The 27,401-nt window shown below is 53.6% G+C and overlaps 10 protein-coding genes across 10 annotated transcripts; 5 read left to right on the forward strand and 5 right to left on the reverse strand.

The window, feature by feature from the left end:
• Window positions 1-1,327: 1,327 nt before the first annotated feature.
• QC764_203410 (uncharacterized protein) lies at window positions 1,328-5,767 on the reverse strand (the record flags this gene model as incomplete). Its single annotated transcript, XM_062944043.1, has 3 exons — window positions 4,938-5,767; window positions 2,466-4,873; window positions 1,328-2,388 (listed from the first exon to the last, which is right to left on the reverse strand). Exons 1-3 carry the CDS (start codon window positions 4,967-4,969, stop codon window positions 1,328-1,330), a joined length of 3,501 nt encoding a protein of 1,166 aa, XP_062802826.1. The 5' UTR covers window positions 4,970-5,767.
• Window positions 5,768-6,459: 692 nt separating this feature from the next.
• QC764_203420 (uncharacterized protein) lies at window positions 6,460-7,883 on the forward strand. Its single transcript, XM_062944044.1, has 2 exons — window positions 6,460-6,906; window positions 6,957-7,883. The coding sequence occupies exons 1-2, from the start codon at window positions 6,638-6,640 to the stop codon at window positions 7,855-7,857; spliced, it is 1,170 nt and encodes a 389-aa protein (XP_062802827.1). The 5' UTR covers window positions 6,460-6,637; the 3' UTR covers window positions 7,858-7,883.
• Window positions 7,884-7,894: 11 nt separating this feature from the next.
• Window positions 7,895-10,686, reverse strand: SPB1 (AdoMet-dependent rRNA methyltransferase spb1). The gene is made up of 3 exons (XM_062944045.1): window positions 10,421-10,686; window positions 8,557-10,363; window positions 7,895-8,505 (listed from the first exon to the last, which is right to left on the reverse strand). The coding sequence occupies exons 1-3, from the start codon at window positions 10,586-10,588 to the stop codon at window positions 7,952-7,954; spliced, it is 2,529 nt and encodes an 842-aa protein (XP_062802828.1). The 5' UTR covers window positions 10,589-10,686; the 3' UTR covers window positions 7,895-7,951.
• Window positions 10,687-11,277: 591 nt separating this feature from the next.
• Window positions 11,278-13,604, forward strand: QC764_203440 (uncharacterized protein; the record flags this gene model as incomplete). The annotated part of the gene is made up of 4 exons (XM_062944046.1): window positions 11,278-11,908; window positions 11,963-12,073; window positions 12,126-12,798; window positions 12,851-13,604. 4 exons carry the CDS (start codon window positions 11,278-11,280, stop codon window positions 13,602-13,604), a joined length of 2,169 nt encoding a protein of 722 aa, XP_062802829.1.
• Window positions 13,605-14,755: 1,151 nt separating this feature from the next.
• On the reverse strand, window positions 14,756-16,851 carry QC764_203445 (uncharacterized protein; the record flags this gene model as incomplete). Its single annotated transcript, XM_062944047.1, has 2 exons — window positions 14,756-16,482; window positions 16,542-16,851. The coding sequence occupies 2 exons, from the start codon at window positions 16,849-16,851 to the stop codon at window positions 14,756-14,758; spliced, it is 2,037 nt and encodes a 678-aa protein (XP_062802830.1).
• A 452-nt stretch (window positions 16,852-17,303) lies between these two features.
• On the reverse strand, window positions 17,304-21,830 carry QC764_203450 (uncharacterized protein; the record flags this gene model as incomplete). Its single annotated transcript, XM_062944048.1, has 4 exons — window positions 19,062-21,830; window positions 18,953-19,011; window positions 18,785-18,894; window positions 17,304-18,693 (listed from the first exon to the last, which is right to left on the reverse strand). Exons 1-4 carry the CDS (start codon window positions 19,273-19,275, stop codon window positions 17,304-17,306), a joined length of 1,773 nt encoding a protein of 590 aa, XP_062802831.1. The 5' UTR covers window positions 19,276-21,830.
• Window positions 19,227-21,853, forward strand: GDA1 (Guanosine-diphosphatase). The gene is made up of 2 exons (XM_062944049.1): window positions 19,227-21,509; window positions 21,580-21,853. Exons 1-2 carry the CDS (start codon window positions 19,930-19,932, stop codon window positions 21,638-21,640), a joined length of 1,641 nt encoding a protein of 546 aa, XP_062802832.1. The 5' UTR covers window positions 19,227-19,929; the 3' UTR covers window positions 21,641-21,853.
• Window positions 21,854-22,199: 346 nt separating this feature from the next.
• Window positions 22,200-23,438, reverse strand: QC764_203470 (uncharacterized protein; the record flags this gene model as incomplete). Its single annotated transcript, XM_062944050.1, has 1 exon — window positions 22,200-23,438. The coding sequence occupies one exon, from the start codon at window positions 23,436-23,438 to the stop codon at window positions 22,200-22,202; it is 1,239 nt and encodes a 412-aa protein (XP_062802833.1).
• On the forward strand, window positions 23,333-24,980 carry GTP14 (Ypt/Rab-type GTPase Rab7; the record flags this gene model as incomplete). The annotated part of the gene is made up of 4 exons (XM_062944051.1): window positions 23,333-24,278; window positions 24,340-24,660; window positions 24,712-24,814; window positions 24,871-24,980. Exons 1-4 carry the CDS (start codon window positions 24,195-24,197, stop codon window positions 24,978-24,980), a joined length of 618 nt encoding a protein of 205 aa, XP_062802834.1. The 5' UTR covers window positions 23,333-24,194.
• Window positions 24,981-25,723: 743 nt separating this feature from the next.
• QC764_203490 (uncharacterized protein) lies at window positions 25,724-27,369 on the forward strand (the record flags this gene model as incomplete). Its single annotated transcript, XM_062944052.1, has 2 exons — window positions 25,724-26,848; window positions 26,931-27,369. 2 exons carry the CDS (start codon window positions 25,724-25,726, stop codon window positions 27,228-27,230), a joined length of 1,425 nt encoding a protein of 474 aa, XP_062802835.1. The 3' UTR covers window positions 27,231-27,369.
• Between the last annotated feature and the right edge of the window lie 32 nt (window positions 27,370-27,401).

Consider the following 27,401-nt stretch of genomic DNA (forward strand, 5'->3'; position numbering starts at 1 on the left):
TCAGTACCACAGAAAGGAAACTAGGGGTCACTGTACCGCATGAATAATAATTTGAAACTACCTTATGAACAACACAAAAGCAACGCTAGTACGAGACGACATGAGCATGGTATGAGGACAAGACAAAGACACACGACTATGACGGGTACGAATTAGACGACGACGATGACAACGACCGGCAGATATTCTTTTATTATGGGCGGTGGGCATTAGCGACAGGGTATTGCCTAGACTTTTTTTTTTGTTGTTTTTTTTACCGACACCGGGAACACATACGAACGTTGTGATTGGGATGTTATGATACGAGTTTCTTCATGAGATGGGTTATGACAGAACGGGAAATTTGCTGTATGATAAGACACTTGGGACTCCTCTCCAACCCTGGTGGTTGAAGGGGGGGAGTATGATGATCACCATTATTATAAAGTTTACACAACAAATATTTTTTCATATATCCCTTTGCCTAAGCTTTTTTCTTTTTTTTTTTGTTTTGGTTGGTATGTTTACAGTGGGCAGGGCCACTGTTGAGCGTATCTTGCGTGCCCGGGGTTTTCCTGTGTTTTTCTCTTCTTCTTCATTGACATCATATCCCTTTGTCATCCCGTCTGATTCCCGTGGAGACCCAACACGAGTATACCTCCCGCAGAAACCTCACACACTCAGCATCAACAAAAACAATTGACGACTCATCCCTCGCTCCACAATCACTAATCCCACACACCACTCACCTTACCCGACAGCCCGGATATCACCCCTTCCCGAAACTCGGCCATAACACGTCGTGCTTACTACACAGGTTGTACTGACCTCGCATTTCTTCTCCAACACGAGCAGGTGCTACAGTAATCACCATTCCCAGCAGCTCAAACCCCAACCCACAAAATATCACGTCAGAACTTAGACATCGCAGTGTGGTGTGATGTCCCCGATGTTCTTCTGCACGACATAACCGACCACATCACAAAGAAAAAGAAAAAACATCGCTTAGTCTCTCTACCAAACGACAAACCTTCTTTGCCCTCCCATCTCTACCCCTCTCTCCCTCCCCTCCTCTTCTCATCCCCTCATCCCACCCCAGATCAGTCCTTATGGCACACACACACACACATACACATACACATATACATCCATCTTCTCACGAATCCAAGGGGGTATATATAAAAAATAAAATTACATCTCCTTCTTTCCTCCCCCAAAATACACCCAAAAAACAACACATAAAAAAAAAAAACTAACGCCTATACAGAGGTAACCACCCAAACCAAAACCCCTCCCCCCCAAAAAACCAAAAAACCCAAAAAAAATAAAATAAAAAATAAACCCTACCCTACCCTACCACCCTCACCCCCCCATTCCCCATCGACCCAACCCCCCTCCCACCCCCCACCTTCCTCCTCCTACTCGCCAAACCCATCTTCGACTCCATCATCATCATCATCCCACCCCCCAACCCCCCCCCAAACCCATCCCCCAACCCCACATCAAAATGCTCATGCCCCACGCTGACAACCTTGACCACATTCCCCAGCGCAACAGCAACGCTCATGTTGCCAAACTTGACCATCGGCCCAACCTCCGAAATCATGAGCTGCTGCTGATCATTCAGCAGCCCGTCTTCCTCATCCAACAGCCTCGTCTCAAATCCGCATGTACTTTCCGGATGATTCATCACCCACGCCTCCCACCTCGTCGTTTCTGGCGGATTATGATGGTGGCCGCCATTGGCAGCTTGCTGCTGCTGCTGCTTCTGCTGCTGACTTCCCACCACCCCTCGTCTCTTCCGCATCATCATCCCACCCGTGTTATTGTTGGAGAGCGACCGTGGTCGGTTTGTCGTCGGCGGGCTTTGCTTCCTTCTAACCCCAAGAATATTCCCACCCGGAAGAGCCTCCCACACGCCCGGGTTGGGAATCCTTCTCTTCCTCTCCGTGAGCTCCCCAAGCCGTCTGTGGCCGCTGCTTCTCGGATCTGAAGGGCAGTACGATACAAGATTATCGTCTTCCTTTTCCGGCAGATAAGTTTGGATGACTAGATCCCCCGTTTTTGTGCTGACGTATGATAAAGTAAGTGACGTGAGATTTGGCTGATGAGCCCTCATCTGCGGTATGTGCTTCAACGTGCGCGGTTGCATGACCTCGGTCGAAAAGGTGCGAAGGATGGTGGACGACTCGAGATCCACGAGGTCGACTGATCGAGACCGCCCGATCAAATACGCAGACAAGGCCGGGATGGGAAGGACGCAGTGGACGTCCCTGGCTTCTCGCTCGCCAAAGTTGACTTCGGTCGAGACCCATTCGTTCCCCTGCTGCCTAACCAGGTGAACGCAGCTCTTGCGAGAGGCTGTGAGGATGGCTATTGGTGGGTGGTGGTTATTGTTGAATGAGTGAGCTGTGTTGGTCAGCAAAAAAAAAAGAAAAAAAAACAAAAAAAAGAAGGGTCACGAGAGAGGTGTTGGTAAAACTCACATTTATCTGGAAACTGTACCGCCCAGACGAGTGGTGTTTTGCAGATGGTGAAATCTCTCGACTCGTCGACTTCCAGTTCCATCTCCAGTCCCATTCCGTTCCTCCTCACCAGCACCAAGGTCGGCGTTGTACCCGCCCCTTTGTGGCAGAAAAACAATGCTTCTGGCTTATGTCCGCCCAAGTCAATGTCTCTCGTCCCGGCCCACTGCTGTTCCTCCAGATTCCACAAAAACACCCTTTGCCACGACACCAAAGCCAACCATTTGGACCCATAGTCGATGGCCATGCTCAGCACCGGGAAAGGATTCTCCAAAGGGCATTCGTGATCCGAGGCGACCCTGTGCCCGGATCCTATTGGCACGTCCCAAACCTGAATAGCACGATCAAGACCAACCGACACCAGCGAACCACCCGGTGACGCAGCCATCATGACAACATCCAGCTTGTGGCCCTTGGTCAAAGACTTGACAGAAATCAACGGCTCATCGTCCGGATGCTCCGACCCCAAATCTTCATACTCGTCCCGGAGAAGATACTTTGTACCCAACAGTATAGCCGCAAACACTAGCATTAATAACACGACGAAATTGGGCACTTCGTGATGCAAAAAGTCATACACGGCAGGTAGAAACATGGGCTCTCGGGTGCGAGGGACGCGGTCGGAGCCCTTCAAGACGAAAATGATGGGATCGTACACACGAGCCACGTAGCTGTGAGCCCATGGCTTGACGACGTTGATGACTTCCCGAGCCGTCTCGTGGTCTTGAAGGCGGAGCCATGAGGTCGGGCTTCTGGCCTGGTGAATATCAATCAGCAACGACGGCTTCGGAGCGCTTCTAACGGTCCTGTTCCATGGCAAGCTGAAGAGTTGGCTCAGCCACTGCCGGTTGCCTTCTGTCGCATAGTGAGACTGTGCCGTGAGCACAAAGCAGATGACGACAATGGTTCCGGCAATCCTGGTCGACACTGCGGTTTCGCCAACACGGAGTTGGTTGACCAGTTCCGTCCAGGCTGACTTGTTTTTGTCTTTTTCGGAAGACTTGGTGCGCGACAAGAAGGCCTTCTCCAACTCGAGCAGTTCCCTTTGCCTGACATCGACGCTGAGGACAGACAGCAAAAATGTTGACAGGTAGATGAAGTCAAACACGGTCGCAATCGCAACAAAGGTGCAAAAGGCGGCGACACCCGGGTTCGAATACCGTGATAAACCCAACAATATCAGCAGGTTTTGCACTCGGTTGGCGATGGCGATGTGTGCTGTCTCTCCGAAGGCCTCCCCTATCCTGTCACTGTTGCTGATGGTGGAGGACGTCATAATGACGGCGTTGATCAGCCGCAACGAGTTCTCCAGACTGATGGCAAGAACCACCAGCGGGTAGGCGTACGAAGGCACTCGAGAAAGATCAATCTTGAATATGGCGCAAACCGTGAAGCTCGACACGATGGACGCGGTGATCTGAACGAGTATCGAGACCATGAGCCCTAGCTTGGATTTGAGGGCGCGAAGCTTCCTGAGATGAAGCAACAGGTAGAACAGCGAGATGGAATAGGCCACCGTCAAAAGTCCCACATCAGGCCACGACAAGGGTCGAAACTGAAACTCGTACAGCTGATCTGAAAGGCTCCTGCCGTCCGAAGGGATGATTTTCCACGTATCGCTGCGCTCATTTGCCAGCTCCTCAGCTCTTCTCACCCATCGTCGGCCAACCGGCGAGTCTCGGAGGTGAATCAGAGTGATGACCAGGGCGTCGGCAGCGACGAGACGGCGCTCTTCGAACCGCTTGCCGCTGAACACAATCGAGTGTCGCAGGGTGACATTGACAGACGTCGACTGAGTTTTCCTGGCATTGACCGTCTCGAGAATGTCCTGGTCGTTTTGGATATTACCTGCTGAGCCGGCCCAATACTGGAGTGGCGAGTGAAAGAACCACGACTGGTTGGTGAGGCCGTTGATGATATGATAGGCATCTCGCTGGCGGGGAGTCAGGTCACCATCGACGACTTCGGGCTCGGATGTCTCGGGCCTGTTTGCTGGTTGGCGGGGGTTGAAGTTGGTGGTCGGTCCCAAAAGCTCATCCTGAAGTTCGAGTGCGCCCAGTAAGACATTTTTCTCGAGAGCCTTCATATAGCTCCCGTGGACCCAAATTGAGCGCATTATCACATCAGGCTCAACGTCCAACTCAAGAGGCTGAGCGTCAGTCCACACATGGTGTGGGAGGTTGGACACGCCGCTGGTGATGTTGGTGACATCGGTGGTGTAGAGGAAGGGGAAAATATACAAAAACATGAAAATCAAGGCCGTCGAAGACGGCAGGACAATTTTGACATGGCTTGCAGCCCATTTTGCATAAAGTTGGAAGGCGACCCGCAGTGGATGTTCTGGTGCGAGCTTAGGGGCATCCGTCGTCCTACGGCTTGTCAACATCATGCCCGAACGTCTCAGCAATAACATGTAAAGAAACCAGCACATACCCTCGGAAGGGGTAGAGAAAATACCACAGCATAGTCGCAGATCGTTAGGGGGTGGGGGGTGGCGGCCAGTGATGAAGATGGAACCCGTCTGCGGTCCTCCCAGTCCCTGCCAGCAGGAGACCCTGGATCCTTGGGAGTGCGGGGAGTTGAAGTGAGCCGGCCCGTGAGAGTAGGGGAGTTGAAGGCTATGGGCGACCGGTCATTATTGATTGAGACTCTGGGAACAGGAAGTGACGTGTCGAGGATGAGGTGAGCTGTATTGAGTTGTTGGCCCCGTCCTCTTCCACTCACTACCAGGCACGAATGAGCGGGCCGAGGGCTCTTGATCGGTTACAGTACGCAATAGCAATGCACAACGGTGGATTGAACGCTGCGGGACAACGGACAGGTAGCTTTCTGACCGGGCCGCGAGGTTAGTGATGAGAGTTTGCTAGTGAGAGGGGGAGCCGTAGATCTGCAAGCTCTGCAAGCTTCCTGTGACGAACTGGAGCTGGAGCTGGTGGTGTCGTGGTGTTTCTTCAAGTAGGTGATCCGTGCTCCTCAGCGGATGCAGCTCCGGCAGGCAATCTTTGCCTCGAGCGCGGCGAGTTGTTGAGATCGGGGCACTTGAGGGCAGTTGTTGAATGAAATGAATGGACTCGGGATGGAATGAGGTGTCTGCTGTGCTCTGCTGTGCGTGTTGCTTCTGCTGAGGTGTGGGGGCGGCTCGTTGCTGGGATGAGTGAGTGGATGTTCTGTTCTGCGGTGATGGGCTCCCGACCCCGTGCGATGGGGAATTCCAAGAATTCGATTTTGAGGCACACCGGTCTCTCAGCTGCTTGGCGTCCTCCCTGGCTCCAATTAATAAAGATATCCCCATCAAGTACACACTGTGTTCGGCACTGGACGGGAAGCTACACTAAGTACCTTTCAGGGAACGTGATACCCTATCCTTAGATAGCCCTTAGATAGGACCCCTAATAATTATCGCCCTCAAAAAGACACCAAGCTTTCAATAGAGGGAGGGGGTGAGATGTGTCTCTCTTCTGAGAAAAAAGGCTTGGAAGACGTAATGCCGATGCCACATCGGGAAAGGGCCGAAGGGTCCCCACAGCGCCCGATACCCGTCCTTGATTTTCACCGTCGACCGACAGCTTCTGTGGGTCGAAATCGTCGATTCGGTCCCAAAAAAGCGAAAGCTGAAGACGCTTTTGGGAGGTTGGAGTTGACCATTATCCCGCTAACGATTGGCCTGTGGGTTTTACCTCTTTTGTGTCCCCCTCGCCGCCGCCGGCAGGTTTTTGAAGCCGTTTTTCGTTGGAGAGGCGTGACAGTTAATTATTGATGCAAGGGCAATTGTATCAAGTAAAATAATTCCAAAAAAAAAAAAAAAAAAAAAAAAAAACATTAAAAAAAACACTAAAAAAAACATTAAAAAAAAACATTAAAAAAAAACATTAAAAAAAAACATTAAAAAAATCATTAAAAAATAAGAAGACATCAAGGTGCTCGTGTGTCTGTCTGTGTCTGTAACTTTGTGTCCCCTCCCCTCCGTGCTTGCAATCCCACCGCCACACTGTGCTGCCCGCAAACCAACCATTTTTCAAGGTAACTTTATGCATGTGAGATCCAATTAGGCCTCACGGGCGTCATGTCACATATTCACTCACCACTCATAATTACCCTCGTTAGCTTAAACATCCCTAACTGCCACTTACAAGATGGATGGTGGCCTTATCGAGGATGAATCTCACAACCCAGACCCCATAGCAGAACTCATCGAAAACTACAATGAGCTCAACAGCTCCGTCATCGAAGAGCTAGCCGAGGAGCCAAGTCCCCTCGAGTTTATGAGATATGTCGCCAAAAACACCCCTTTCGTCGTACGAGGCGCCGCCAGGGACTGGAAAGCCACCAAAGAGTGGAATGTCAACTTTTTGAAAGACTTTCTCAAACACGAGACGGTGAATGTAGCCGTGACGCCTCACGGGTATGCTCTCCTTGCTACTTCGCATAAATCTCATACTAACCTCCCTCAAGCAACGCAGACGCCCCAACACCACACCCCACCCCATCCTCCCCCCTCGTTTTCGCCCAACCCCACGAAGAAGACCAGCCCTTCCCCGTCTTCCTTGACTACCTCACCACCCAGTCCTCCCTCCCAGCCGGCGGTGAGCCCATCGGCGAAGTGAGATACGCCCAGACCCAAAACGACAACCTCCGGCATGAATACCTCCGCCTATTCTCCCATTGCCTCCCCTCCATCCCCTTCGCCCGGATAGCCCTCGACCGGGACGCCGACGCGATCAACCTCTGGATAGGAAACCAGCACTCCACCACCGCCCTCCACAAAGACAACTACGAAAACATCTACGTCCAGATCCGCGGCCGGAAACATTTCGTCCTCCTCCCGCCCATCTGCCACCCCTGCGTGAATGAGCGGTTGCTTCCCTCGGCAGTCTACTCACGCAAGACCACTTCCCCAACCGAAGCAGCCAATAAGGAGGAGCCGGCATCATCACCAGAAGCAGATGGGTCTGCATCTTCACCCTCATACCTAGAGCTCAAAGTCTCGGAGCAAAAAGTCCCCTTCCCAACCTGGGATCCCGACCGCCCTTTTAAAAACGAAACAGAATACTCCTGCCTCGCCTGCCCTGTGCGAGCCAGTTTAAATCCAGGGGACATGTTATATCTTCCCGCGTTATGGTACCACAAGGTGGCCCAGAGCGTCGACAACGAAGGGGTTTGTGTAGCAGTCAACTACTGGTACGACATGGACTTTACCGGGCCCCTCTACCCCCTAAGCACATTTGTTCGTTCAGTCTACAAAAAAGAGTTGAGGGGAGAAGAGGAGGAAAAGGAGGAGGAAAAGGAGGAGGAAAAGGCAGTGAATGAGCAAGACCTAGTTGATAATGCTGAGCAGCACCTACGCTTGACATAAATCACCAAAAAAATTGTAAAAAATCACATGCAAATGACTTCAACATATGCCTGATATATCCCAGGTATACACATTTTCCCAACCATTAAACCCCCTATTTCTTCTTCTTCGCCACCCTCTTCAGCGCCCTCATCTCCTTCTTCATCCTAGGATCAACCATCTTATACCTCCCCTTCACCCCCTTCGGCCTCCCCTGCAACCCTCTGTTTGCCCCCGCAGCCTTCACCACCTTAACCGGCGCCTTCCTCTTCTTCTTGTTCGCCTGCGCAATCAGCTTCGAGATGCTGCTCGCCTTCTCCTTCTCATTCAACCCCTCATCGCCCATCAGCATATCCGCCTTCTTCTTCAGCTTCTCCAGCTTCTGCGCCTGCTTAAACTTCTTCCTCGCCCTAGCCTCAGCCACCTTCTTGATCGGTCTGGCATTGTACGCCCTCAGCTTCTCCTTGATCGCCTGCGCGGCTTCCTTGGTGATGGGCTTGTGCGGCTTGTCATGCTTCTTCTCGTCGTCGAGGAACCAGTCTGGGAGGCCGTCGCGGTCTTTAAGGGCGTATTTGTTGTAGCCGTCGTCGATGACGTCGTGGACCGTCTTTTCGCCGCGGGCGAGCTGGTGGGCGAGCGTCATGGCTTCTGCTGTGACGATGTCGATGTCTGTAATTCTCATCAGTATATTGTCATGACGGGAGCGAAAAGAAAACATACCAGGCTTGGCATCCTTCTTCTTCTTCTTCTCCACCGCCTCCCAGTCAGAATCCGAATCCTGCTCCTCCGCCTTTGGCCGCTTGACAATCTCAAACGTATTATCCTTCTCCTTCTTCGCAGCAGCAGCCGCCTCCTTGCGCATCTTCTTTTGCTGCTCGATGCTTGGAATATCGTCATCCGATGACTCAGCGGCCTCCTCATCTTGCAGCACTTGCACCTCCTCCTCTTCTCCCTCCTCTTCCTCCTCTATCTCACCCAAAATGTCCGCAAAAACCTCATTTTCGAAGAACCGGTTCGCACGTTTCGAAAGCCCTTCCTTCCCCTTGCCCTTCCCATCAAGATCGCTTATCAGCGGCTTCTCATCAACATCCATCTCATCCTCATTCTCCGAATCTGACCCGCTCTCCATCTCCAAATCGCTCTCATCATCACTGTTCCCCTTCTCGTCAGCTGAGACACCCTCCCACTCCTCATCGTCGTGCTCTTTCCTCGCCTTCTTGGCCCGGTATTTCGCATCAGCCGCCGACTTGCGCTCTTGATACTGATCATAAAGACCGTCCAGTTCCCTCTCCAACCTATCACCATCCTCGTCGCTCTCATCGTCCGTATCCCCCGAGGAGCCGATTCCAGAGTCGAATCCGCTCCTCTTCTGCTCGGCCTCCTTGATAACCACCATCTTGCCCTTGGCAATCTTGCGCAGCGCACCGTTTTCGTCAACGGCCTTGAGCTTAAAGATTTCGCCCTCACCTCTTGGACCCTCCTGCTCCATGCCGATATCCATAGGCGCCGTCATGTGCATTTGCATGCGCATAATCTCCTTGGTCTTGGCCTCATTGGCGTTTCTCCTTTCCCTCTTCTTCTTGCCCTTCTCCTTGTCGGCGATTCTCTGGAGCTCCTCCTGGATTCTCATCTCCTCGTCCATCGGTTCCACCTCGGCCACTTCGTCGGCCAAGCTGGCCTTTGCTGATTTCTTGGTGGGGAAACCAAAGATCTCCCGGACCTTCAAACGCCATTTCAAGAGGAGCTTGAATTCTTTTCTCCCGAGAACTTTCAAATCGGCGCAGCATGTGCGGATTTCTTCGGTGGTCTCGGGGAGTTTGTCCAAAGCCGCCAGGGCCACATCGCCGTTTGTCGCTTGCTTGAAGGTCAAGGCGTTGTATTGACCAAGAATGGCGATCGGATCGGTAGTCTGGATGAACTCGCTCGCGGCAATCTCCTTGTACTGAGTGTAATCACCCTCCTCGTAACCATCTCTCTTCCTCTTTTTGATTTCGGGGTTGTAGACCTTGGCCTCGTTGTTGGGAGCCGCATCGGCGACATCTTCGAAGACGGTGCGGGGGTCGAGCAAGCGGGGATCGAGCTTCTTGGGCGCCTTGTAACCCAAGCAAACAACGAAAATTTCGGCCGAGACGTTACGCGAGGAAGGGGGCTTGGTGGCTTCGACCTTGGTGAACAGCTGCTTGAGAACCCAGAGGAGAGAGTTGTAATCTTTCGATCGGAAAACTTTGGTGACAAAGGCGCCGCCCTCGATCAAGAATTCGGTGGCGAGCTTCAGAGAGTGAAGCGCAAGCTCGGCTTGGTTGAACGAATCCTGCACCCAGGCGGTACCGACGTTGGGCGCACCGTCGTGGAGGACACAGTCGGCTTTCCAGGTCTTCAAGTGGGTTCGGATCGTGGCGCGGCACTTTTCGGTGGTGATGTCGCTCTGGAAGGTGATGACCTTGGGGATGGGCTTGATGGGAGAAAGATCGACACCGATGATGATGCTGTCTTTGGGCATAGTCTCTGCAGCTACTTGACACCACGACTATCTCATCGTCAGCGCATACCAAAGAGGGCCTGACGTCAAAAAAAAAAAACATACACCGGGCGCGGCGCAAAGATCGAGCACGACCTTGCTCTTCTCGAGGAAGCCATATTTCTTGTTGAGCTGGATGAGCTTGAAAGCAGCACGAGCTCTGTAGCCCTTCTCCTTGGCGAGCTTGTACCACTTGTCCAAGCGGCCTTTGCCGTGCTTCTTCTGGATCGCCATGACTTCGTGATGATTCCCGGGTTGGCGACAGCGACGACGAGGGGACCCACGGGGATTTGGAGTCGTGGTTGTGTCGCTGCAAGGCTTGGGAAATTTTTTGGAGGAGACTGCGGTCCGATAAGCGATAAGCGAAAGCCACTTGTTTCCTTGACGTTGGGACCCCGCTCTGCTGCACAGCTGCAGGCACTTCAGTGGCTGGGTGGGGCCCTCTTTACGCGCAATTGGCACGCGTGATTGGCCTGTCGCGATGGCTGGAGGTCGCTGGAGCTCAGCACTGACGTCTGATAGGACTCTTTTATACGCACGACCGGCGCGTCCAGCCTCAGAGTATATGGAAGCGTGTACCGCGTCTTGCAGGCAAGTGCCCGCCAGAAAGAAGACGCAAAATGTTGGCAGTCCCCGCTCGGCTACTCTTCTGACATCAGCAAACCTCGGATGAACTCTCTTCGACACAATGGTTCCATTTTCTGCTTTGTGAAAGACTGTCTCCTGTCTCTTGTCTCTTGTCTCTTGTCTCTTGTCTCTTGTCTCTTGTCTCTTGTCTCTTGTCTCTTGAGACTGTGCCATTACCGTCCCGGTCCTCCCTTCGAGCCACGTTCCCAGACATATCTCTCTGTATATCAGTTCAGTTCAGCTGCCTCCACCTATTACCGCCATTTTGTCGACGACAGGCCATCGACCAGCCCACAATGACGGACTCAACCCCTTCTGCTCGAGCAGCAAAGGCTTCGGAGTCCACAGAGAACAATGACCCCTTGTTGTCTTCACCACCGAGATCCACCATTGGCAAGGAGCGAAGAGTGCCATCAATTACCCCGAGAAAGTTTCAAAGATTCTTCACCCCCCGATCACGGGTCTCTTCGAAACCCAGTGCCGTTCGAAAGGCGCTCCATGATCTCACTGCTCCCGCCCTTAACCGCGACCAGGCCCCTGCTTCAAGCCCGCTCAAACCCATCTCGGAGGAACAACTCGGGGCCCCCATTGAGGATGAATTGCCTGACTATAGGACCGCCAAGCGAAGAAAAACTCAACACACACCGAGCAGGTCGCATCTTCCCTCACCCCTGCCAACATCTCCAGGTCTTCTTGGAACTCCTGATATCAGGCCAGGTCTGAGCAGCCCGATTCGCCATGTCAAGTTCCGACCGAATCGACGGATGGATGTTGATCAACATGATGGAGTATCAGAGGATGAGGACGATGAGCCCCCATTGCCATCGCCAAAGTTGAAGAGGATTGTACCATTACATACCCGGGGGTTGGGTGGTCAATTGGTCCAAAGAATGTCAGGCGATGCCTGTTTGGGTCGTCCGGTTCCTGGTAGGCATAAACTCATGATACCGCCTGGTATATTCCTGCTAACATGTATCCTAGACTGGAGGACTGATACTGCCAAATTTTATAGCAAACCAGAGGACGTTCACCTTTCGTCAAGTCACGAAGGGGCGCCTCGTGCCATTCCTTTTTGTACCACTAGCTCTCACAGTATGTTGATATCCTGGCACAACACATCAGTCCAATAGCTAACGCCTCGCAGAAAGTGATCTTGTAGCAGTCGGTGATGAAGAAGGCTATATACGCCTCCTTGATGCAAGCAAGGAGTTCTCCAAGATTCACCTGTCTTTCCAAGCTCACGGAAATGCTGTGATCGATTTGGCTTTCTCCGGGGACGACAAACTGCTTGCTACTGCCTCGGGTGACCAGACTGGAAGAGTCATTGACGTGGAAACACAGACTCCTCTCAACGTTTTAGGCCATCACACTGCCTCGTTGAAGCAGGTCCGCTTTCAACCAGGCCGGGGACAGGACTGTGTCCTTGCCACCTCTGGCCGTGATGGAAGTATCCAAATCTGGGACCTGCGGTGCAAAGGTGGACCGGTTCAGGACATATCGATCATTAACGAAGACCGCCTGCGTCATGGTGCCCCCAAGCCCGTCAACCCTGGCTGCGTGGTAAACAGCATCTATTACGCCCACGCCCGCACCCAGCGGCAAACCAAGTCGGCCAAGAACTCCTCCACCACCGACGTAGCCCGCACGGGTGAGGTGCCCGGCCGTATGGGCGAAGTCTCGGTAACCTCGTTACAATTCCTCCCCCCTGGCCGCGAGCACCTGCTGCTCTCTGCCTGCGAGGCCGATGCCTCGGTCAAGCTGTGGGATATCCGCGCCGTCCACACCCATCGCCACCACAAGACTTCCACCCCGATCTCGTTTCCCCCCTCCACCAAGCCACGCAGCCTGGAGACCATTCGGCATCGCCAGCATGACGATGAACACGTCCGGCTCGAGAATCTATGCCCTCTGCAAAGACAACACTGTTTACACCTACGCCACGTCCCACCTCATCCTCGGCATCGCAAACGAACTCAAGGCCACCCTCCCCGGGCAGGAACCCGAAAGACGGAGACACTACCCCCATGTAGCACACGAGGGCCTGGGTCCGCTGTATGGTTTCCGCCATCCCTTGTTCCACGCCACGTCGTTTTATGTCAAGGCTGCTCTCCGACCTGCCGCGAACGGAAACAGTGAGATGCTTGCTGTGGGCAGTAGTGATGGTTGCGCGGTTTTGTTTCCTACTGATGAGAGGTACCTCTCCTTTTCCACCCCGGGCAGCGAGGAGGAATCTTACTTTGTCGGGGAAAGCACCGCTCTTTTACCGACTGCGACGCCTTCTAGGCCGGGGTTGAGGTCGGGCGGTCCGCCTGGCTTGGTGAGAACGAACAGCAGCTCTTTGTTTGGTCGTCAGCAGCACGACATGGGTGTTGCTGTCACCAAGAGGGGAACTCCGCTGGTGAGGGGTCATGATAAGGAGGTTGGGGCGCTGACTTGGACGGCTGATGGGAGGAAGCTGGTGACGGTGGGGGATGATTACCTTGTGAGGTGCTGGAGGGATGGCGACGAGGTGGCGAAGGATTTGAGGAGGGGGGGTGAGGGGGAGGGGAGGAGATGGGGGTGTGGGTGGGGGGATTTGGGGGATGGGTGGGAAGGGGATGGGGGCGAGGAGGAGGATTGGTGATTTTTTTTCGAGGGTTTCAAAAAGAGGGGGGGAAGGGGAGGGTGAAAATTAATTTGGAGGAAATCGAGAAGGGCGACATGACAAAATAACGGAGGAGGTAAACAAAAGGATGGGGGGAATACCAAAGGGGGAGCGAGGTAAACAAAGAGGAGTCATCGGCATGGGGTAGAGCGTTTTGTTTTCAATCAACACTGACATGTTTTTCTTGTCACAGAGGAGGAAATACCCTCGGGGGAAAAGAGAAGAGATTGTTTTGGGTCTTTGTAAAAAAAAAAACGGCATAGCACAGCACTGCATTCATTTCATCATAGGACAGCACAACACAATACCTCCCCCCCCGACTCCGGCACGCCCTATGGAGTTTAGTTGGGCGGCTGTTGTTTAGGTAGTTTAGGTAAGGTAGCATTTTGAAAGCATTATGAATAGTATTTTGTTTTTCGGAGTAGGATTAGTTGCTGTTGTTGAAGTAGTCCAATGAGGTCATCAGGTACTTGGTCATTACTAGATTTTGCTCCAGTTAATTGATCCGATGGAATAAATGGTGTTTACACTGTGCCAACAACACTCATCAGGTTTTCTTCCTACAGCTACTCAAGAAGACAATGCCTCCGAACCAAGGAAGGACTATCGCCTTACCTAGGAAAAGTCATCTCCGCACTTCATTCCCCACTCCCGTCACATCTGGCATGACACATCTAGCATAACACATCCACACAAGCGGCCCAAGAATATACACAACTCATGTGTATTTATCTCTCTCTCTCTCTCACACACACACTTCCACCGCCAGCTGTACTAGCGATAAACAAATCAACAGCAGTTTCCATCTACTTGTACAAAAAAAAAAAAAAACTGAAAATAAACAGTCATAAGACATTGGGGGTATATACTCGTGCCCCCCTTTCCCCTCACACCTCCCTCCCCTCCTTGCTTTACCATCCATTTTCACGCTTTGCCCAACTTCCCATAAACTCCTTGCTTGTTCTGTGCGTGTACTGAAAAAAAAAAACAAAACAAAAAAAAGCCAAACGATAAAGCCCTGAAAAAAAAAAAAAAAGCCAAACAACAACAGTAAACAACTGAAAAGTCATGGCCGTTTTGTCACCACAGTCCACCCGGTCATCCAGCAGATCGAGTAACAACAACGACAATCAAGCCTTAACCAAATACCCCAACCCCGCCTCCCTCAACACCCCCTCCACCCGCTCCTTCACCTCCCGACTCGCCCTCCCCTCAGGCCAAACCTCCCCCCTCCCCACCCCAAACCTCTCCCGATCATCCTCCAACTTTCTCCTCAACCCCCTCACCCCCTCCAACACCCCATACCCCATATCCAACAACCCCTCCAGCTCCTCAATCCCCCTCCTCTCCCTTTCCTGCTCCTCCTCATCAACGCACACCCCCTCATCCTCATCCTCCTCCCTAGCAGCAGGCTGCCCAATGACCGTAACCTCCGGCCCACCACCAACACCCTTCCCCTCCCTCTCCTTATACCCCCTCACCTCCCCCTTCAACAGCTCCAAGTGCCTCTTCAGCGCCTCATTCTCCACCTCCACAGCCCTAACCCTCACCTCAGCAACCATCTGCTTCTCCTCCATCATCTGATTCAACCTCCTCACCTGAGCCTGATACTCCTCCAACCTCCTCTCCTGCTCCACCATCCTCTTTTTGTATTCCGCCTCCCCACCGCTCCTCTCCGCCACCGTCACACTCTTCTTCTCATCCAACCTCATCTGCAACAACCTCACCTCCTCCTCCAACCCCGCAATCCTCTCGTCCCTCTCCTTCATGCTCATCATGTCCTGATTCACCACCGCCCTCGTCCTGATCCTCTTCGCCTGGTCCGCATACCGCAGCGTCGAGAGCGTCTCCTCGTAATCACCAGGACTCACACACGCAATCATGGCCGTCTTGCTGTTCCCCCCCAGACTATCCTTGAGCAACCACGTCAGGATCGAGTCCCGGTACGGCACCACGCTCGTCCCCCCCCGGTTGTTCTTCTTCGGATCCGCCAACGCAGCGATAACCCTCCCCAACGTGGTCAACGACTTGTTGATATTGCTCCCCTCCCTCAACCTCACCCCCGTAGCCTCTGTGCTCTTTGCCCTCTCCGACCCAGCCAAATCCACCAATCTGATCCGGGAAGACCTCTCCGTCGTCTGGTCCGTCTCAAAGTCGTGATACACCTGCTTGAGCATGATCGTGAAAACGGCGTGGCTTCTGGAGGAAGTATCATTCATCCTTGTCGACGCCACCGTCCTGTTCCCATCCCCTGCTCTCATCAACCTGAGTATCTCGTCCAGACTGCCCACCCCGACCTCTGTCAAATCTTTCACGTACGGCCCCTCGGTCGGGGACTCCCTGATCTTCAGATAATACGGCCCCGTCGCCGCCGCGTCGACTTTGGGAGCCACGAGCAAGTCCCGGACGTGCTCGTTGTACACCTCAAAGTACGAAACCTTGACCTTGTAGGAAATGTTGGGCATCTCCCGTTGCGCCTCGTGGATGCGCTCAAACAAATCCTCGCACGTCCGTGGGATCAGGCCCGGCTGGGAGGGGGTGCCCATCATGGTGTAGGATTTTCCCGAGCCGGTCTGGCCGTAGGCAAAGATGCAGGTGTGGTAGCCTTCAAAGTTGTGGTCGAGGAATTCTTCGCCGAGGGTGTCGTAGATGTGGGCTTGGGTCGCGTAGTGGGGGGAGGAGGGGTTGTGGGAGTAGTAGCTGTGGTCAAAAGTAAAAGATTTGGATTCGAGGATCTTGCGGGATTTGCGCTCGGAGGAGGAGGAGGAGGAGGAGGAGGAGGAAGAAGGGGGGTGGAGGGTGGTGGTTTGGGATTCGGGGTCCATTTCGATGAGGCATTCGGCGTTGCGTTTGATTTCTGTGTCTCATCTGTCAGTTTTTGATCGAATTCAAGATGGAGAGAGTAAAAAAACGAACCTCGAGGCAGAAACGCCCGAACTCTCACGACGACCTTGACATTGGCCCCGGCGTTCTTCTTTGCGAGCAGAGGCAGCACGTTTGGGTCTCTACTCCGAAGTGAAGGTGTGCTCGCGAAGGAGCGGGAGCCACCACCACCCTGTTGATGTTGGTTCATCCTGGGCGACAATGACGACGACGACGATGACGACGACGGACAGTAATAACCGGCAGAGTCGGGCATCAGTTCGGGGTGGATTGCGATGCCGATTAGGGTGTCTTTGATGTCAGCGATGGCGTCGCGGGAACGGCGGTCTAGGCTGTTGTACATTTAGAGATTGGGTCGATTCCATCAGTTAAACGTGACGGGGATCCGCTTGCCAGATGCCAGGGCCCTGCAAGTTGAGTGGGTTGGACCTGTTGGTTGGACTGTTTACTTTTTGGTGGGGTTGTTGCTCAGTTGCCTGGGGTGAAGAGTTGGTGCCAAGGCGGGTTGTGTGGCGCCTGCAAAAGGGATTTGACGTGTTTTGGTTGGGTGCAACGGTGGAAGAGACGTTGGGAGCGTTTTTTGGCGGTTGGTAGCGGGGTTGTTGTTGTTGTACTGGCACCGTTGTTAAAGTCTTGTCGATAGCTTCAATATCACTGACATGTGCTCATGTTAATGTATCAAATGAATTACTACTTCCAAGTTACCGACCAGCTGATAAAGGTGTGTATCTCCTCCCGAGAACTCCAAGCTCTCAACATAATAATACAACAGCACAAAACCCCATCTCTTAACCCTCAGGCCTTCCTCAACCCCTTCCCAAGCAGCTCCCCAACCTCACCAACCAACCCCTTCAACCCCCCAAACCCTTCCACCATTCCCTTCCCCTTCACCACATCCCCCGCCTCCATAATCACCAACAACTGCTCCATCTCCCCCATCTCCTCCCCCTCCTGCGGCAACAAATAAACCAACAGCCCCAACGCATTCAACATCCCCTCCAACGCCTCCGCACTCTCCCTCTCCCCCCCAATCGCCTCCAACACCGACCCGGCCAAAGCAGCCTGCTCCTCTCCGGGGAGGGCATCCCCCGGTCCAGCCCTCCGTTTCTTACTATTCGCCAGCGCGAGATTATACAACAATCCCGCCGAGGAAACCCTCAACGTGGCCGTCTCGCTCTCCCGGAAGCAAGCTGTCGTCAGTTCCGTTATCGCATGCCGAAGTGCTTGATGAGAGAGGATAGCATCCTCGTGGAGATGTGACGAAAATAAGTTGCAGCTCATCTGAACAGTAACCAGACGCAGCGGGTAAGGGCAGCTACAGCTTTCAACAGCATTGTTGACCAGCCGGAGGATAGACAGCACAGTTTTGCAATCTTGTTCCCCCGCCAGCACCGAGCTCACCCTCGAATCAACAAGTGCGCACCGCAAGAGATCGATAAGGGGAAAGAGCCTATCGGCTTCGATCTTGGCGAGGGAGTCATTGACAAAGGAAAGAAACCCCGGGATGTTGGGTAGGGTGGCCTCCGCCGGGCCTTCCGCAGCACGAGTCTCGAGGAAGCGCTTCATATCCCGAACTGATGGGTTGGACGAGGTTTCTGCTGGCAGTTTGGCGAGGAGTTTGGCCAGAGGCGGGAGACGGGTGTACAGCACCGGCTTGGCGTTCCGGTTGGAGATGGTTGGTAGGTCAAGAGACTCGTGACGGTGCCGTGGCCAGGCCATCTGGACGAGGAGCTGAACGTTACCTCGGAGGGTCGCGGGATCGGCGCCGGTCCATTGGTTTTCTTGCTTGCCTTTGAGGAAGGTAATGAAGGTGGGGGTTGCCCTGACGGAGTACCTGCTTCCGATATCAAACGCTTGCGAGATGTCTGCTTTGATGAGAACGCCCTTGTCCCCCACTTCGGCGGCGAGTTCGTCATACAGGGGGTAGACGAGCTTGCATGGCGGGCAGGTTGCTGATGTAAAGAAGACAGCGGCGCAAGAATGTTGGTGCCTTGCCAGCAGCTGGTCCAGCTCTGCCAGGGTGGCAACATTGTGAACCTTGCCTGTGTGCTGATGAAGCTGGGATTTTGGCTTGACTGAACTGCCGGGGGTGCTTTGCTGGATACCAAGAATGCCTCCTTGTCGTCTGTTGGAGTTGATTTGCTGGTTGAGCATGGGCATCAACATCTGGCCGAATGGAGAGTCCCTGCGTGTTTGTTAGCTACATCGGAGCAGAGCAGATAACAGCTCGGAACGGCCCGCTTTGACCGGGGGCCGTCTGGGATGGGATTGCTTACAGGACGGTCTGTGGGAGATTCACAATGTGCTCAGGGATCCCCTTGCCGAGGAGGAACATGGCAAAGTCGTTTGAGAAGTTGTTGCAGTTATGTTTCCAAAGGTCATAGGCCTGGGATGTCTTAGCGATGGGTTGTTTGCCTCCTTTCATTGGCAAGTCATGTTCGCACCTGCACGGTATAGATTTCTCGTAATGAGTCCAGATACTCCTCGATCACCTCCATGGGTACTACGGATTGTTAGTAGGGTTCTGGACTCTTGGACGTTGGATATTCTTACAGTCAGTTGTCCCCAGATGTAGCTGTTGCTCCGGCTGGCCAAGATGTGAAGAACCAGGCCTGATTGCCACCACATTCCCGTCGTAGACATATTCCAGCCCGTTGAGTTTGATCGAGGTGTGGTAGATGGCATCTATCTGAAAACCAAGCAGACCAGCTGACATCTGTCTGGCCAGCCCCCGAGAGAGGTCGTAGACAAAAAGGGTCACGTCCATGTCGTTGCGAGAGGCTCTAGGGTATGAACTCTATAGGGAGAAGAGCGGGTTGAGTGGTAGTGATTAGATTTTTAAATGTCTTTTTACAATGCGATATATTCGCCTCCTCCCCTAGGCAGACGAGATGATGTAGGTAGTGAAGGTGCTGGTTCTGGAAAGCTTAGGAATCACTTTTGGTGCCTGGTACCGGTACCTCGCGCCGCTGCGAGCCTGGCCTGGTTTCTCCCCGATACCAACCCTCCAAACACACATTCCGGGACACGTAGAAGGTGAAAACACAGTCGAATCAAGCTCATTCCAATGTTGCAGTACTTGCATTATCCATTACCTAAGGCCCCTGTCGTGCCCTATCAACGCCTGCAACAGCGGGACCCAGTGAGTCCTTGGCACGCTGCGGCGTCATCCCGCCCAGGGGGTTTGTTCAAATCCAGGCCCCCCAAAAAAGGGAAACACATTTCAAGCAGCGCCGCCCCTTTTTTTTCTTTTCTTTTTTTATCCATCGCCCATCGCCATCCAGCGGCCGTTGAAGTTGAAGTTGCAGTTGCAGTTGCAGTCGCACACAATTCTCAATCCATGTCCTTCGTTTAACACCGATGTGCCACACGGTCTACACAGTCTAGACCTCTCTCTCTCACCTCTCACCCCTCCCTCCCTATGAGACGCACGTCGGTATCGCTGCCCACCAAGCACGTTGCTCGCGATCCCCACGAGAAGCCCGACCGCTACGGATTCGACCACCGAGAACCCGGCCTCGTCGCGAAGATGCAGTCCGCCTGGGCCCAGCAGTCCCAGCGGGCACGCTACATCAAGACCGGTGCCATCGTCTTCACCGTCCTCTTGCTCTTTTACTTCTTCACCTCCTCCGGCGACAGCTACGTCGGCGGCCAGGGACAAGTCCCATCAGACTCCTCCTACGGAACCGACAGATGCTCCCGATCCTACTCCAAAGACAAGCCCATCGTCCAATACGTCTCTATGATCGACGCCGGCAGCACAGGCTCCCGCATTCACGTTTACAAGTTCAACAACTGCGGCGCCGCCCCCGAGCTCGAGGATGAAGTCCTCTTCAAAATGACGGCCAAGATCGAAGGCCAATCCTCCGGTCTTTCCGCGTACAAGGACGACCCCCTCAAGGCGGCCGAAAGCCTCGACACCCTCCTCGACGCCGCCCTCGAGAAAATTCCCGACAAGCTCAAGTCCTGCTCCCCCATCGCCGTCAAGGCCACCGCCGGTCTTCGTCTGATCGGAAAGGAAAAGTCGGACAAGATCCTCGAGGCGGTCCGCCACAGAATCGAAACAAAGTACCCCTTCCCCCTCGTCTCCCGCGAGGAAAACGGCGTCGCGATCATGGACGGCTCCGACGAGGGGGTGTATGCCTGGATCACGACCAACTACCTCCTCGGCAAGATCGGCGGACCAGATCACTCCCCCACCGCGGCTGTTTTTGACCTCGGGGGTGGATCCACTCAGATTGTCTTTGAGCCCTCGTTTGAGGGCCTTACAGACGGCGGCATGCCCGCCAAGCTCGCCGAGGGGGACCACAAGTACGCTCTTGACTTTGGGGGCCGCAAGTTCAACTTGTACCAGCACTCCCATCTCGGGTACGGCCTCATGTCTGCTCGTGAAGCCATCCTCGCCGAGCTCGTGACTGATCTGTACGAGGAGCACAAGGGTGACAAGTCCTGGATGGAGAAACCGATTGTCAACCCTTGCTACTCGGCGGGCATGTCCAAGATGGCAAAGATCGTCTTGCCGGGTGACCACCCCCTCGGCTCCAAGCTGGAGCTGAACATGACTGGCCCTCACTGGGCCGCGCCGGCGCAGTGCCGGGCGTTGGCGGAGAGGATTTTGAAGAAGGAGTCTGCGTGCAACCTGGCGCCGTGCTCGTTCAACGGTGTGCATCAGCCGTCTATGGCCAAGACGTTTGCGAGGGAGGATATTTACTTCTTGTCTTACTTTTACGATCGGACGCAGCCGTTGGGGATGCCGGAGAGTTTTACTCTTAGGGAGATGTCGGATCTGGCGAACAGGGTTTGTGGCGGGGAGAGGGAGTGGGATGTTTTTGAGAGTGTGCCGGGCGCGATGGAGGAGCTGAAGGATAGGCCGGAGCATTGTTTGGATTTGAACTTTATGTTGGCGCTGACGCATACGGGGTATGAGATGCCTATTGATCGGGAGGTGAGGATTGCGAAGCAGATCAAGGGGAATGAGTTGGGGTGGTGTTTGGGTGCTAGGTATGTCTTCTTTGGTCCCCCGATCATGACGAGAAATGATTTGATGCTAATGATGTGTGATGATGAACAGCTTGCCGTTGTTGAGCAAGAGTTCGGGGTGGCAGTGCAAGATTAAGGAGGTTCATAAATAGACGAACCTTTTTGGAGCACAGCATGATACCGAGGAGAAAATGGAAGGAAAAGGAAGGGGTCATGAAAAAAAAAAAAAGCCACGCAACTTTTTTTGATGTCTTCGCGTACATACATACATATACAACCTTTTAGTTATCATCATTTCTTTTTCTTTTTCGGTTGGTTGGTTGGTTGGTCTAGGGTATGGGAGATACTGTTGTACTCTGGTGAAACAGAGACGGCGTTAATAGGGAGGGTTGAGCGGGTAGGGGGGCGGTGGTTGTTTTTCGCCTGTAGGATAGAACAACATCATGAATCAGGGGGCCGGAAATGCAAAAAAGTGTGTGAATGTTGACTGTTCCCATCACATCACGCTGTCGATACCTGTCTGGCTCTTATGATGTTTCAATGTTTTGAATGTTGAATTATTTGTTACCATCACCCCCCTTCTTTGGCCTTGGGATACATACAACAACCATAAAACTTCCAAAAATAAAAATAAAAGGCCTTTGCCTTCCCATCTTGCCTTGAAAACTCATCCACTCCCCTTGAATATCACAACAAACTCCCCCCCCCCTTCTAAGCAGGAACCCCAACCATCCCCAAAACATCCTCCACCACCTCCTCAACCCCCCACCCCCCCATCACCACACCCACCGCCTCCCCCTCACTCCCCCACTGCACACTCCTCTCCCTTTCCATCATCCCCCCCTCCCCAACCATCACAATCCGATGCCCATAAACCTTCCTAACCGCCAACCCGACCAAACTCGCCGTCACAAACCCCAACCCATGCAGCGCCGCCAAACTCTTGCACAAATACCCCAAACACCTCGTCGCCTGAGGCGTCACCCCCCCCACCACCGCCCTGTGAATCCTCAAATGGCTCACCACATTCATCTGATACCTCAGCACATCCACATCCACACACGCCAGCGTCGTCAGCTGAGACAGCAGCGAGATGTCGTCTTCCGTCATATGCGGTTGCGGAGCAGGTTCGTGGTCAGGCAAAGGCCCGAGACCGGATGACGACCGTTTGATGATGCTATCGCTCGACGCGACGGAAATGTTGTCGTCAGGACGAGAAAGCTCCGCGTCGAGGTGGTCAAGCCCGTCTTTTTCCGCGTCGTGCCAATGACTCAAGTAGAAAAAGTCGTTTAGATGGGGTGTCACCCTCGCTTGGGTCGGGGAGGGGGCGCCGATTATGGCGATGAACAAGAACTGCTTCGGGGCGGTTTGGACAGAGGTTCGTGTAAAGATTCTTCGGGTTCGTAGCAGTTCGAGGGCTTGGATCTGGACGGCGCGGGGGGCCAGGTGGAGGTTTTTGGCGAGGATGAAGTTGGCTATTTGGGGTTGCTGGGCTGGTTGGTGGGTTGTTGTTGATGGGGAGGAGGGGACGATGGCTGCTGGGCCGATTCGGGGGGAGAATGCGCCTGGTCGAGAGGGAGGGGCGGGGCTGGGGAAGTAGGATCCCCCTGATGAGGAGGGACCGCCGGTGGTGGAAGAGGGTTCATGGCGGAGATGGTAGGGGGAGGCAGAGCGGGTGTGGGTTGGTGATGGGGGACCACCGCGGGCTGGCTGGGGGACCAGGAGTCCGGTTGCGAACTCGTCGAGGGTGGCGTGGGAATGGCAGTTAATGATGGCGGGGGTGAGGTTGAAGGTTTTGGATGCGACGAGGCAGAGCTCTTCGGCTAGTTCGTCGACATAGTCTGGGAGGGTGCCTATTAGGCAGTGTTCGCGGGCGACAAGACACAAGAGAGTGGCTAGTTCGAGGTCGCTGAGAGACCGGATCTTGTCGAGGAGTTGTTCATTGGCCATTGGCTTGGTGGGTGGTGGTGGTGATGTTTGCTAGAGCACGGATGTGTACCTTGATAGGTAGCATGTCGAGCGCCAGGATGCGACGTCGTGACGGGGGCAGGCAGATGCACCACCAAGCCAGGCCAGGGATCCAGCTTGGCCGAGTGGTTGTCGGTGCTTCGTTCGCTGCCGGTGGCTCGTGCTGTTTGTGTGTTTCGACAGGTTATGATGGTCTTCATCGTGGGCGCATGCAAGAAGAGTAAACCGACGCGTGGCTGGCCTGGCGCCCTGCCATTTCTTTCTCTTTCCCAAATGTTGCGGGCGCACAGTGATCAACTGGTGGAAACAGGCGTTGGAACTTGGAAGGCAGATGCTGTCACAAGGTTTCAAGAGTGGGGTGGGGAAAGCCCAAAAGGCACTGGTCTCATAGGTGGGCCAACTGAGGCTGCAGGGCTGTGATTGGCCCAGCCCTCTGCATCTGGTGCCTGCCCGCCCGCTCTTGATAGCTCTCTATCGCTGCTGGCTCCAGCCTTCGTCACTCCTCCAACAGCCGATTCCCTACCAACCCATCAGCCCCGTTCATTTTATCGGAGCCGCAAACCTGGAAACCTCGAACCACTGCCCGTGTGCTACTGAGCGTAGACCTCAACCTATTTTTTGGGACCTCGCCCACCGCAAAACTTCCCAGACCAGAAACCAACGTCGGTCGCCTGCGCATCAATTCTTCCACCCGCCTTCCCCGCGTCACTGAGCCTCCAAACGGAACGATTTCCCGCCATGGCTTCCAGAAAGAAGGTCCTCCTCAAGGTCATCATCCTGGGCGATAGCGGTGTTGGCAAGACGAGTTTGATGAACCAATATGTATGACACTTGCCCACACTCACGTGCGCCGCCCCATGCTGACTCCTCACGCAATCGACAGGTCAACAAGAAGTTCAGCGCAAGCTACAAGGCCACTATCGGAGCCGATTTCCTGACACGAGAGGTGTTGGTGGACGACCGCCAAGTGACCATGCAGCTGTGGGACACGGCCGGGCAAGAACGGTTCCAGTCGCTGGGTGTGGCCTTTTACAGAGGAGCCGACTGCTGTGTGCTGGTGTACGATGTCAACAACTCCAAGAGCTTTGATGCGCTCGACAGCTGGAGGGACGAGTTTTTGATCCAAGCCTCGCCACGAGACCCGGATAACTTCCCATTTGTGGTGTTGGGCAACAAGATCGATGTGGAGGAGAGCAAGAGAGTGGTATGTTGACTTGTGAAGGGGGGTTTCAGGATGGGTGCTGACAGATGAAAGATCTCGACAAAGCGGGCCATGACCTTTTGCCAGTCCAAGGGTGGTATCCCATACTTTGAGACCTCTGCCAAGGAGGCCATCAACGTTGAGCAGGCTTTTGAGGGTGAGTTGAGCCTATCTCTTGTCAAATCTGACAACATGCTGACCTGACCTGCCCAGTTATCGCGAGGAATGCGCTCCTCCAGGAAGAGTCGGAAGAGTTCAGCGGCGATTTTCAGGACCCCATCAACATCCATATTGAGAACGACCGGGACGGGTGCGCGTGCTAGGCAGGATACATGATGGCATGAGATGTAGTGAGGATGACCAGTTTGCTCTTTCAAGTTTTGGGTTTTTGGCTTTGTATGATATCATGCTGGGAGTATCTGGCGAGTTGTTTCCAATTCATAACCTGGGCTTGGCGCTTTTTTATCTGCTTTTGAGAAGGCCTCGATAGACCTGCATTGGTATCAAGGTGGAAAGGCATATATATATATATATATCTATGGCGAAGCTCAACAAGATACCTCTGTGCTGGGTTGCAAGACCTTACTGTGATTTATACATGTTTCACCGCATATCGCGGCATAACCCCAACCCTGCTGGCTGAGCCACCGTTATGGCGCCTGGTGGGCCTGGCGCCAACCTGGAACGAACGAACAAACGGTCGAGCTCCAGTGATCAGCGAAATCGACAAGATCCAAACTCCACAAAACCCGGTTACTTTTTCATGGGCCGACCTTTCTGCAGTCCGCACCAACTCCGCCGAACAACAAGTGTCGAGTGTCCACAACCGAACGACCTCGAGATCCACGATAATTCGGCCCATCGAATGAATCCACCAGGCTTTCCCATGGTTTTGATCGAGCACTTGTCGCGAAACGGGGACAGGGTCTTTTTGCGACTACTACCTCGGACTCCAACAACAGCAACAACAACAACAACAACAACAACAAGGCTCTTTTGAAGCTAAGGCGATAAGTTTGGAACCAGTCCATCTTGCACAAAGCGAAGAACGCGAATACAGAAAACAATGGCACCCCCAGAACCACTCCTCCCAGCAGCGCTGGCGCCGCCAGATCACCACCACCACACCCACCACCGACCATCCGGTGATTTCGGCAGATCCAACAAACACGATACTACAGACGACGAAGAAGATGATATCTCCCCCCGATCCTCCTTCTCGGACAGGCGCAGGTCGCAACACTACGGAGCGAGGGTAATGCTAGGTGGAATGTCGGCCGACCACTCCCCTGCCTCGGCAGGCCGATTATCACCACACACTGAACAAACACAAAAATCAAGACTCCTCGGCGGGGTCGCGAGGAAAACTCTAGGGATATGTCTGCTGCTGGTGGTCGTCTTTTTCTGGACAGTCTCCAACTTTCTCGCGTCATACATCTTCTCGGACGGGACATACTCGAAGCCTTTCTTTTTGGTTTACGTCAATACTTCGATGTTTGCGATCAGTCTTGTTCCCATGACGGGGAAGTACATCATACAAAACGGGTGGCGCACGACGCTTAGTCAAGCAAGGGAGTTACGGAAGGGGCGGTCAGCGCCGCTGTTGAGAAACGACCGAGATGAAGAAGACGAGGAACGGCTGCTGGTGGTGGAAGACGAGGGGAGCTTGGAAGCAAACGACCTCCCCCCAAGAGAGGAAAAACTCTCCCTCGCGGAGACGGCCTGGTTGAGCATGGAGTTCTGCATGCTTTGGTTTTTTGCGAATTATTTCGCCTCGGCGTGTCTGGAGTACACGTCTGTCGGGAGCGTCACTATTCTCACGTCGACGAGCAGTATATGGACTTTGATCTTGGGAGCTCTTAAGGGGGTGGAGGGTTTCACGGTCCGGAAGCTGGTTGGGGTGTTGGCGAGCTTGGTGGGGGTGATCTTGATCAGTTCGGTGGATTTGTCGGGGGCGAATGATGATGGCAGGGGGAGTTTTCCGCACAAGTCAACGTGGGAGATCGCGGTGGGGGATTCGATGGCGCTGTTCAGTGCGGTGGTGTATGGGATTTATGTCACGGTTATGAAGCTGAGGGTGGGGAATGAGGAGAGGGTGAATATGGGCTTGTTTTTTGGCTTGGTGGGCTTGTTTAATGTTGTTTTTTTGTGGCCGGGGTTTTTTATACTGCATTTCACCGGGTTGGAGCCGGTGAGTACTTCTTCTTCTTCTATTCTGTTTGGTGAAGTTGTGGTTGGTGAGGGAGGGGATGCTGACCATGTGAAACAAACAGTTTGAGTGGCCGCCTACGGGGACGGTGTGGGCGATTATTATGTTGAATTCGGTGGCGAGCTTTTTTAGTGATATTATCTGGGCGTATGCCATGTTGTTGACGACGCCGTTGATTGTGACGGTGGGGTTGTCGTTGAACATCCCCGTGTCACTTGTCGGGGAGATGATTCAGTACTCGCAGTACTCGAGTTGGTTGTATTGGGTCGGGGCGGGGATTGTGGTGCTGTCGTTTGTGTTTGTTACGCACGAGAGCCAGGAGGGAGGGGAGGGGAATAAGGAACAGGAGCGGACGGGAGTATAGGGTGTTTGATGTAGGGATATGTGTTACATATTCTGGGGGCTATCATCAATCGTGTATTTTGTTCGAGCATCACCAGGGCGTTTTGCATCACATAGGGCGAGCGAAGAAGTGGTGGACAATGATGTGTATAATTCACAATCACCAACAGTAAACAGTTCCGGGATGGTGCAA

The sequence above is a fragment of the Podospora pseudoanserina genome, chromosome 2 (genome assembly GCF_035222485.1).
Source record: "Podospora pseudoanserina strain CBS 124.78 chromosome 2, whole genome shotgun sequence".
Lineage (NCBI taxonomy): Eukaryota > Fungi > Ascomycota > Sordariomycetes > Sordariales > Podosporaceae > Podospora > Podospora pseudoanserina.